Genomic DNA, 12028 nt, shown 5'->3' with positions numbered 1-12028 from the left:
AGTTATGAACCACTATCCTTACTCTGTCTTCTAAGTGCTGGGATTAAAGGTGTATGACACCATGCCCAGCAAAACTGTTTCTGTGTGTTTATAAACTTTAGAATACTTCTGGAATTTTGCTAGTCCAAGATGGTATCAGGTAAGCTTGCATTGTCAGGAGGAAAGCACTTTTCCTCCTGAGCCATCTCTCCAGCACCCTAACCTAATTCTTTGTGTTATGATTTTATGACTAGTATTTATCATCATCGTTAGGTATCCCGAAATTCATAAGTTCATTTGTCTGGGAGGAACGTACTTGTTTCTTTTAACTTTCCTGGGCCTCCTGAACTCAGAATCCAGTTAGGGATCATAAATGTTAATCAAGTAGCGTATGGTATCAAGATCACAAAAATGATGGTGACAATAGTAACCACCGTTTATTGAAGGCTTGCTGCGTGCGGGTACTGCCTTAGGCACCCTGAGTACATTTTGCAGTCTAGTGCAATCTACCATTCTGGTAGGCCAATTAGCCATGCCTTCCCTGGGGAACCTGAAGCCTAGGTAGTGACTAAGTGACTTGCACGACTGCTTCACTGCTCACAGGATTATAATTCAGGTCTGACTTGAGCCATTTGTACCATCAGCTTTTATTTGTAAAGATTTAATGTGCAAGTTGGGGGACTATAAATAAAAAGCAATAAATACCAAGTATAGTTTCCATCTTTTTATTAAGTTGAGCTCAAAAGTACTGAGGATCAGATATAGCAGTTATAGCAAGGTCAGATAAAAGTGAGGCCACCACAAGAAAAGGCATGTAGAAGCCTGCACGCCTGGAATAAATTTCCTTCATCCTGTTGACACATTAGGCATGTACAAAATGTCACAGACACTCCTGAATTTGCTTTTTTGGTTTTTATGTTTGGGTAAAGTCTGAAAAGCTTTTTCCCCCTAGTAAAATACAGGAACTTTTAAGTGTAAATCTTCAAAATCCAGCATATTTTTCTTCTGCATTCCAGACAGTACAGTAAAAAGAAATGTATCTCCCACATGTCTTCCATGTTCAGAGCTTTAAAATTTTCAAGATGAACCAGGAGTTCTGTGATCTAGCACCTCGCCCTGACTGACCATCTCAGCCCCTGTGGCAATGAAGGCTGTGTCCACAGCTAACTCCCCAGGACCCTTTATATTTAGTTTACCACTTGTCATTGACCAGGTTAAAATTAGGACCCATTTTTCTGCTATGCCTGTCCCATTACTCTGCTTTTTTGTTTTCCACAACACTTTTTAATTTTTGGCATGTAGTTTAGTGTGTGTGTATGTGTGTCCTACCATGGACATTGCTCTGGGCTGCAGTATATGTGGTCAGCATGGTGCTAGCTCTGGTGCAGACTCAAAGTCTCAGCCTGGAACAGACTGGAGACTTTGTTCCTTCTACCCCTCGTCCCCAAGAGAGACCACAGATGTCACGGCACACTAAATGTAAAGTTCAGCTTTGTCAGTGACCATTTTTGGGACACTGAACAAGTTACTTAATTTCACTGAGCCTCCTTTTGCCCATCTCTAATATTGGAATGACAATAGTAAGATCTCACGTGGTGTTGTCAGGACACGACACACAGATACATGTATAGAAGCAGTAGCTGTCGTTAGCGCTATAGATTGTTTCACTTTGTTATTTATCATCATTTCTGACATCTGCATTCAGGAATGTGTTTTATTTAATCAGACCCTTAAGATATTTAAGATTTTATAATTTTTCATTTCTATAAACATTTATCAGAAACATGTATTTATACATTTGTGTAATTTCCACAAAATGAATACATGGATGTAGCCTTGCAGAGACTATAACACTGATTGTAGCAGTGTACACTGTTGCTAACAGTGTGTCTGCTTCTCCGTAAATGTTATTAGCCTTTAGTGTCTTTGCTTCTTCCAGGATAAACTATTTCTTTCCTATTCCCAAATCATACATTTTCCATCTATCACAAATAAAGATGTTTATAATATAAAATACTGCTCTGCTCTTTTGAAAATAGCTATTTCTGACACCTAGCATATTTTCCCCAGTGATTATACATTCAAGTTCATACCTATTGTCTGTTTTGTAAGTTTCTGAAATCTGTGAGTTCTTTTTCTGCCTAAGCCTTGTAGGTTTCCTTTATTTCCTGAGTCAATCAGTACTGGAGGGAATGTTTCAGTTTGGAGGTTGTCACACAACACAACAAAGTATTTTTCCCCTTTATTGACAAGGATGCTAAGGACCAGAAATGAGTAATGAATGGACTTGTTCTTTCTTATACTATCAGAACCATGTGGTGAACACAAACCATTAGGTTCTTCCTCAGCTAAGTATATTGTTGAGAGCTCTATACTTCTAAATATCACATATGTTGAGTAAAATCTTTAAAAAACAAGAAATTAGTTATTACTAATGAAGATTTTATTTCCTCTTCTGAACAAAAATATTTCTAGCTATATTGGATCTGCTGTCACTGATTGTTTTTTCAGAATGCTGGCAAAGGATGAACTGACGAACATACTTCAGAAATGTATTGAGGTTTTGAATTCCTCTACTGAAAAGCAGCTTGGCAACACAGCACAGAAAATAAAGGATTTTTTGGCCCAGTTTCAGAACCTTGATGGTATGTATAAAATCCTGCCCATCAACAACAGTCCTTTAACCAGAGAATATAGAATAACGTGGACTCAGGAATTCTATAAAAAGAAAATGCAAATATCTCAATAATTTTAATTTATGCAGCATGACTTAGTGAACAAATCCTGTGGTAAACTAGCATGAAAGGATTGCAACGTTTCAAGTGGGAAAGGCAGAAGACAAAAGTATAAAGAATGCAATGTTTATGAATTAAAACCACCACCCTGCTGGTTTGTCTTTATTTCTCAGTTTAAAGAAAAAATCAATTGTTATTAATAACAAAGTATACTTAAAATTTTTCACAGGCAGAAATACTTGGTTACTTACCATCTATGGTTTCTTTACACTACTGGCATAGTATAATTTGGGTTTAAATTAGGTAGGGTTAAGTCAGGAGAATGTTCTAATCAGTGTTAAGGTTCTGCTGCATGTTAACGGAATAAAGAATATAGCAAGTAGTTATCCTAACCTTAGGTTATGCCTTTCTAAAATCAGGAAATACCTTCCAGTTATTTAATAATAATATATGTTCTTTAGCTAACATCCGTCACATTTGATCCAAGCCATTGCAATTATCAGCTTCCTGAGTCTGAGCACCCTGCCCTCCAGAAGCATAGCTAGACACGCATCGGCTAGGGCTTCGCCTACAGCTTTTGTACACCACTTTCATCATACCAAACAGTAATGACTGAAAAACAGTATGGTGGGAGGCTGAGACCAGGTGTGTCAGAATGTAGCTGATCATGCGTAGTCTTAGCAAGGCCACAGGAAAATAATTTCAAGTTTGTATAATTCTTTTATACAGGCTTTTGCTAGGAGGTTTGAAGCACTCTCAGAATTCAGTAGCCAGTTGAAGAGCTCGCTACCATGTAAACAATGTAATATATATTGTCTTCAGCTTCTGGAAGGAGTATCGTTTGGCAGAATCTTGCTCATATTAAAAAGAAAGTGTATCTTGTACTTGCATTGGATTAGTGCCAATGTCTGTTCTCTCTGTTGTATACTGGTTTTGTATTCAAAGCAGATAGCAAAGAAGATGAGGATGCCTGTGGATCAGAGGCAAAGGGGCTGCAGAAGACAGACCTCTATCATCTTCAGAAGGTGGGGTCTTTCTTTCTCTTGTAGCTGCACTGGTGGTGGTGCCCTTGTTCTAACTGCTCTAGACTCTGCAGAATGTCTTCACTTACATTGTTTACATCACAACCAGCAACAATATGGACAGACTGGAGCTAATACATCAGACATACCAATGCCATCAAAACTGCAGGAACGGTTTTCTGTGCTGATTAAAGAATTAGAAGGCAGGGAGGAAGTATTACAGGAGATCTTGGGGAACTCCTGTGGAGCCTTCATATAATACCAGAGAAATTGAAGTCCTTCGAAGAGTAGTCATTAGTCTCATTGATTGATAAAAAAATTAGCTTATCAATCTCGAGCCCAATATATTAGAGTTAAAACAAACAAACAAGAAAACAGAGCAGGCAAGCTGTAATTCTCACAGCTGTCCAGGGAGATATGCTGGCATGGCGGCAGGCAGCCACATGGCAAGGAGTTTGCCTTTAGAGAATATGGAAGCCCAAAGGTTAGGAAGTTAAGAAGCATACTTAGGCTCTAGCCCACATGCAAAAGAAATTTTGCCTGAGTCAGTGCTCACAAAGACTTGCAGACCCAGCCAAACTTCATGGAGGCTCTTTACTAACTAACTAACACTAGATGTTGGAATTCTAGAAGGAAACGCACACTGAACCACCACCCAGGCAGGCCCTTGACTGAATTAATTCTCCAGGGGAAGACAGTGGTAGGTGTCCACCTAGAGGTAGATTTCATTCTATACCGTAATACTGTCAGCCTAGACTGTACATGCACACCGTCTACAGTCTACTAGTCAATATAGAATCCATTCAACTGTATGGGGAAAATGGGAATATGAAGATATAATATACTTATTTCTCTTTTTGATAAGAGATTCAAGAGAGTCTAAGTCAAATTTTCTTGATTCCCACCACTACCCGTGTTGCTGAGAACCAAACCTAGAGTGTCTCACCACTAGCTAGAGCTCTAACACCTAACTACAATCTCAGCCTCTTTTTTTTTCCTTTTCTTTTCTTTCTTTTTTGTTTTTTTTTTAGGTGGGGAGGTGTTTTGTTTTGACATGAGGTTTCTCTGTGCAGCCCTGGCTGTCCTGGACTTGCTTTGTAAAAGAACAGGCTGGCCTCTAATTCACAGAGCTGCCTCTGCCTCCCTGAGTGCTGGGGTTAAAGGTGTGCCCCACCACGCCTGGTGCCTTTTTCTTTTTAGGTGTAAAAAATAAACTGGGCAGAGCCATAGCATGCCCCATGTCCTTTTTAAGATAATTCACTTTTAGCTCTCGATCATCAAATAACCGTTCTTTATTCCATATTACCAAGTTAAATGTACTCCAGAATTTCAGTCTGATGGTAATGGATGGCGTATTCTTCTGTCCTTCTAGTGTTATTTCTCATGTTTCCAAATGAACTAAGGGTTTCTGAATAATGAGCACCCTTGGATACCAGCAGTGAAGTAGACTACTCTCTTCTTTCCTTTAACTTAGTGTTTAAAGCAGAACATGTAGAGGGGCTGAGAGTCTTCCCTGATTCTTAACAGAAAATAAAGCACATCTTGGTCTGATTCCTTGTCTGCATAAGAAGAGGGCATCAGCTGCCTCTCTATATGAGTGACAGCTCTCTCTGTCCCAGAATCACCAAAACTGGTATGTTCTTACCCACTCAGTCCTTACTTGAAATGAAGGAGTCAAGAAGAACTAAGAAGCAAACCAAGTTTGAAATGCTCAGAGAAAATGTTGTCAACTTCATGGACAGCCTGGTGAGGTGAGTCTACTGCCTCGGAGAACTCAAAATCATCCTGTTTCTCCAAATGACACCAGGAAACTTGCTGCCCAGAGTCTTTCCTCTATCAGAGCAGAGCTGCTGTTTTTATTGATCTTCTATCCTAATCAAAAGATTTAGGCAAGCTTAAACTTCATTTAGCCAATTAGGCCAGGTAAGGAAATACAGGAAGTTTCAAAGTACTTTCCTCATTTTTGCATTGTGGTCTAGTCATTTTTCTATCTAAAGTAGTGAGTACTGGATCTGGGCCAAGCCCAGAATCAGGCATTGTGTACTGCCGTGCTATTATGTTTCTGAATATTTACCAGGATAACTTGAGTATCAGCATCAATCACTATTGCAGTATCTACTAAGGAACTATCAAGTCTCCTGCTGTAGTTTGTCATATGAGTCTTTCTCGGGAGACCTAGGTCACTATTTCCCAAAAGCCACCTTATTATGTGTACATCAATTAACCATCCAAGTGGCCTTTTGGAAACCTGTGCTGTGTTGCAGGCTTTTAAAGTGGGAGGTGGCTGGGTGGGGTGGCACACACCTGTAATCCCAGCACTTGGGGAGGCAGAGGCAGGTGGATCTCCATGAATTTGAAGCCAGCCTGGTCTACAAAGAGTCCAGGGCAGCTAAGGGTACATAGAGAAACCCTGCCTCAGAAAACAAAAATGGGATGTGTACCAAAGAAAATGCCTTAACTAGTTAAAAGCAGAGCAGAATGTGGTGTTCGCGCCTGTAACCCCAGCATCTGAGAGGTTAGGGCAAGAAAGTCACTTGACATTCCAGGCTAGCATGGCTTGATTAAGTTGTACATCAGTCTGGACTAAAAAGAAAAGGAAGTTAGGAAAACTGTTTATTGTGTTTTTAAATAGAGGTAGGTCAAACCCGTCAGCAGATGGAGCAGTAAACAGACAGTTGGGGGGGGGGGGCGTAAATAGTACCTTGAAGACAAAGAATAGTTTTTTTGGCAAATACCATGGCCTTCCTGAAAGTGAAAATTTTCATTTTCTAGGACAATGTTGAGGACAGAGTTATTCTTCCTAATTATTGAAGAAAAAAATTAATGCTAGGGAAGAGGTAAAATGAGCAACAAAGTGTAACAGAAAGAAGGTTAAAAGGAAAATGTGTCATTAAAAAAAGTAATCCATTAAAAATTGAGTTGAAGGCCTGGTAAGGATTAACACTTCACTGCTGGCAGTCACAGCACACACCGTACAGCAGCACTGTATGGCCTTGGGTTTTTGTGTGTGTGATGTCTGTGCACAGAGGCCAGAGGGTGTCGGGTGTCTTCTAGCATGCTCTCCCTTACTCCTCTGAGACAGGGTCTCTCACTGAACCGCAGATGTCAGGCAGAACACCTCCTGTTCATGGCCCTACGGGCCTGAGCCTGCAGGTGCACATGGCCACATCTGGCTTTTTGCACCAGTGCTTCAGTTCAGGCTCAGGCCCTCACATTTGTTCTGCAGCTGTGTATGCTCAATGACCCGTCTCCTTAGCCTGGCCTTTGCTTTCTTAAAACCTAAAACTCCTGAGATACCATTAACTACAAGGCTTTTTCAAGACAAAAAGATTTTCTAAACTCTCATTTTCAGGCAGTGTTTAACACATTCCCAAAAACTAGAATGTCGGCTATGGTAAAATGTTGTTTTCTCAATCGTTTAAGAAATTCAACAATAATTCTAAAAAGTTGTACTTTAGAGATTTTAAGCATAAATATAAACAGTGCTCAAATGTTAGGCTAAAGGTTTGATTCAGAACAAAAACACGTAGGTTCTTCTAAAGAATATTATAGTGGTGTTCTCTAGAGGACTGACTGATTAACGACTGGTGTGTATGTCCTGCTAGTCCAACAATGGTTGTCTCCTGATGGAAATTCCCAAGAATCCAATCTAGAGGTTGTTCAGCCCACAGAGCTGTATATCCCAGCTTGTCTTCAGCATATGCCAGAGTCCTGAAGGGGTAAACTCTCATAACCAGTGAAGGAATCCTCAGTAAAAGGACATGAACTTGTGACAATGAGTCAGAAAACAAGCCTTTTCCATGTCCTTTGTATAGGTGCCATGAGGTGTGGCTGAGACTTTGGGTGGGTCTTCCTACCTCTCAATGAGGCAATAAAGAAAAATGCCTCACAGGTATGCCCAGCTGTTTAGGTTTTAAGTTAATTCCAGATGTAGTCAAGTAGACCAATAAGAACAGCCACCATACTGACATACAATTCTGGGTGAAACTGCATGGGATCCATTACTTGGCTTTTGTTTAACAAATATTTAGTCAAGAGGATTGACAAAACTGTTGAACTGAAAAATCAACCCATTCATATCTAAAAGCTGATACCTGATTTCATTGTTTCAGAGATTACCTTCTGCCTCCTGAGAGCCAGCCTTTGCATGAGGTAGTGTACTTCAGTGCTGCCCACACACTCCGTGAGCATCTGAATGCTGCCCCACGGATTGCCCTCCACACTGCACTCAACAATCCTGGTTACTATCTAAAGGTAAGAGGAAACTTGGTTCTTCCATTTAAGCTCAAGCCGTAGACATCAACATCACAAAAATACAAAAACCCTACATTTTAGATAAACTGTTTGACTCAGTGGTAATGCCAGTCAGTAATAACTGAGGCTGTGTGCGTTTGCCCATGTGTAGAGCAGTGAGATGGCTCCACATATAAAGGCTGGCCACCAGGCCTAATGACCTGAGTTTACTTTAAGGAGAGAACTGACTCCCAGTAGTTGTCTTCTGATCTACACATGTTCACGCCCACACACACACACACACAAATTTTCTTTAAATTAATCAAAGGGATAAAGTGTTAGAATAATGTTTTACTCTTGTGAAAAATGAGATTTATCTTATTTACTAATGCCACATAATTGCTACAATTCAAATGTTGGAAGTAGCATTTTATTGGGTAATCATTCCCGGAGAATTCTAAACTCATTACAGGAAACTGGGATGTATTATATAGTCTCTGTAAATAATAATTTACAACTAAGATTTAAAAAACAGAAGGTTTTGTGAGGAGATGGCTTAGAGCTAGAAGGATAATGGCCAAGACATAAACACAAGAACACTATTCAAGTATGTAGAAAAGAAGGTAAAAGATTCTCCTTTCTGATGTAGTAAATTTAGGTTAGAATTCATCTAATTCTTTTTGTTTTTAAACATTTCTTAAAGGTAATAACTTTAATCTGCTGTTTTTAGAATGAAGCACTGAAGAGTGAGGAAGGTTGCATTCCAAACACTGCCCCTGACATCTGTATAGCATATAAACTGCACCTCGAATGTGGCCGGCTCATCAACCTTGTCGACTGGTCAGAGGTAGGTCACAAAGAAAAGAACAAGTTAGTTTAACTGCTTGACACAACTTTCCTGGATTTTTTTTTTTCTTTGAATTCAACTTTTATTCTTAATTTTTGTTTGGAAAGCATACATGTTATGCTTCAGAATTCCCCCAGGAAGCAGCAGCTTAGCAGTCTGCACTCACACACTGGTTCCTGGTCTGATCCTTCCTTCTTTAAAAACAAAAGCAAACCAAAAGATCCAGGTCTGCTCTGCACTTCCACAGCATACAGGTGCAGTGCACACCTCTCACATGAAGAATCAGGGATGCATGGCCACTGCTTCTGCTCTGAGAAGATGTTACAGAGCTCTTGCCTGTCATGTGACTGATGTCTTACCAACATTAAAGGGCATGCTGAATTATCCCTGTTCAAGAAAATTAGCATTTTCCTGAAGAGAGAGTAACGGTAGAAGAAATGGCTTTGCTTTTTAAATTTTGACTAGCTATGGGTTTTGTTGTTGTTGTTTTGTTTTTACTTTAGTCTTCTAAAATAAATTTGTAAAGAGCCAGCTTTAGTGAATATCTGACAAAACTTGTTAGTGTGGTGTTGAGAATTTGAAATCTGGTATGAAAGATGTGCCAGTTATTTCCAGCAACAGCCTGATTTGTTCTAGAACCATCTTAAGGGTACAGGAAAAGGTGCCTAGCAACAGGTGTTATTTTCTCCTGTCTTGTATACTCAAAAGGCTTTTGCAACAGTTGTGACCGCTGCTGAAAAAATGGACGCAAGCTCTACAGCCTCAGGAGAAGAGAGTGAAATTATCCAGTATCCTTTTAAAACCAGTTCTACAGTGGCTGTAGGCAGTCTGGTCAGTAATAGCATTTGCTTAAACACGGGGCCTTGAATTCAAGCCCCAATACAAAAAGTAAACAAACCGTCTAGAAATTCATAAAGATGTATTGCTTCTCAACCATACCATCCTAAAGCAACCTAAATTTCAAAGTATCCTGAATTTAATCTGATGTCAAACCTAAATGTACATTTTCAATTCCAGTTTATTAAGAAAGACAGTGTCATTGGATCATCTTTTTAGATATGCTTTTAGAAGCTTGGGAAGGAGGTAGCTCTTATCTAAGTATTGTTCAACACTTGCCATTTGTTTGTTCATTTGATGTTTTTGTGAGACAGTATCATGTGGCCTCACCTAGCCTGTCTCCCAAGTGCTGAGATTACTGTAACTGTAATGGATAGAGCACCGTTGCTGACAGTTCCATTTGAACCTTATTTACAGTGCATCCTGGTTGCATTTAATGTTTTCCGGTAGGGTTATATAATTTATTGGTATTTATTCATACCACCTATTTTAATTTACCAATTACTATTTCAATTTAGAAATTTTAGCCCTTTTTGTCAAAACAAAACAAAAACAAAAGCTCATTTTCCTTAGCTAGAGCCTCCAGTGCTCGATTTATTAGAGCTGTTTCTGAATTAGAACTTTTAGGCTTTATAAAACCCACGAAGCAGAAGACTGACCATGTAGCACGGCTGACATGGGGAGGCTGCTAAGCAGCAAGTGAATGACGACAGTTCCACCGTGAGAAAGAAACCTTGCATAGTTGCATGCTCCTCGAAGAGACTCCTGCTGAAAGCGCACAGATAACTCGAAATGGGTACAACAAAAGCATAAATGACGGAAAGACTTCATACATCGCCATGCTCCTTTTTACAGTCACTGCTAAATTCTAAACAAACATTTCTGAGTATGTAGTGTATGAATAATACAATTTCTTATCCAGAGTTAAGTTCCTTGTCAGAGGTACTCATTCCTTCCGCTCTCACCTCAGTTTATTGTGTGCGAGGATGTCCTACAGGTTGTTTTCCTTGCTAGAAAGGCTCTAATACCACCTCTGCCTCCATTTCTTACAGTCTTTGCACCTTACCAGGCCCAAAGCTGTTTGTCATTATATTTAATACCAATAAATATTCACATAAACAGTTGTGGAAACTTACAGATTTCTTTCATGTTAAGAATTTAAGAATCAGCTGGGTGTGGTGGTGGCACATGCCTTTAATCCCAGCACTTGGGAGGCAGAATCAGGTGGATCTTCGTAAGTTCAAGGACAGTCTGGTCTACAAAGTGAGTCTGGACAGCCAGGGATACAGAGAAACCCTGTTGGGGTGGGGGGAGAACTTAGGAACTAATGTTCAGAGACATACCAAAATTGCTTGCTCTAAATATTTATTCAGAGCCTATACCTAGAAAAAAATCGCATGCACAAAAATTTGTTGTCTTCAATTCTATGTATGCAGGGCATGGGTATGTGCATGAGTGCAAGGAGGTCAGCGATGTCAGATCACCGGGGAACTAGATGTGGGTTGCTGGGAACTGAATTCAGACCCTCTAAGAGCAGAATTCATTTTCCTACTTTTTGTTGTTGGTTGGCTGGTTTGGTTTTTTGAGACAGGATTTCTTTGTGTAGCCCTAGCTGTCCTGGAACTCAGATATCCACCTCCCTCTGCCTCTTGAGTGCTGGAATTAAAAGACATGCACCACCACCACCCCCTGGCTGAGCATAGTTAATCTTCACCCCTGGAACATAGATCTATGTATCCCAGATAAAACTGAGAAATGTTGTCACCCCAGGCTAGCCCCGCACTGGTGGGTAACCCAGACTTTGTTGGCTTGCCTCAAGCTCACTTCAGATCCTTCCTCCTCACTCCCATCCCCGTGTGCTGAGATTGTAAGTTTACATTATACCCAGTTCAGAAAACTTTTCTTTAAACAGTACATGTTATGCATATAAAATACAGAGGCACTGGTCTTAATACTGGCAGATTTTTATCCCGTCTGTCCAAGGCACGTGTTCTTGCTTTTCTTTTTCTAGGCATTTACCTGCATTTATGCATGTCATATGCATGTTAATTTTTCTCTACCACTTAAGAGCAGCACACTGGAAATTGTTCTCATACTATCAAAAGACCTGTAATACTGAACCATTAAATTGATTTGTGTAATTACTTGGTATCCTATATAAACCAATCCTTCGAGGAAAACTGAAACCTCAACTAAAATTACGTTACTCTCATCTGAAATCTTGAAGTATTTTTTGTTAATATTATGCATGCACCATGTGCCTTGACTTATGAGACACTTCAGGAAACAAAAAAAATCTATGTCTTCCTTGTACTTTAGCAAAGTAGAAGACACTATTATGTGCACAAATAACAGCAAGGTGAGAAGTAGGCTTG

General features: G+C 39.8%; 1 protein-coding gene across 4 annotated transcripts in view; it reads left to right on the top strand.

Moving 5' to 3' along the window:
- The window catches only part of Orc3 (origin recognition complex subunit 3), a 39452-nt gene extending 29107 nt beyond the window's left edge, over positions 1–10345 (top strand). For 2 of the 4 annotated variants that reach the window (XM_051161440.1, XM_051161456.1), the window contains exons 14-20: positions 2491–2624; positions 3663–3739; positions 5390–5487; positions 7849–7990; positions 8700–8816; positions 9525–9604; positions 10240–10345. In XM_051161440.1, coding sequence (XP_051017397.1) covers positions 2491–2624; positions 3663–3739; positions 5390–5487; positions 7849–7990; positions 8700–8816; positions 9525–9604; positions 10240–10345 — 754 coding nt within the window. Of the gene's footprint in view, positions 1–2490; positions 2625–3659; positions 3740–5389; positions 5488–7848; positions 7991–8699; positions 8817–9524; positions 9605–10239 lie in introns of all 4 variants that reach the window. The other 2 variants (XM_051161432.1, XM_051161447.1) reach the window with 1 other exon arrangement.
- Positions 10346–12028: the final 1683 nt, after the last annotated feature.

The sequence above is a fragment of the Acomys russatus genome, chromosome 2, assembly GCF_903995435.1.
Source record: "Acomys russatus chromosome 2, mAcoRus1.1, whole genome shotgun sequence".
Lineage (NCBI taxonomy): Eukaryota > Metazoa > Chordata > Mammalia > Rodentia > Muridae > Acomys > Acomys russatus.
Note: the sequence above shows the minus strand (reverse complement) of the source record. Positions and strands in the feature narration are given on the sequence as shown.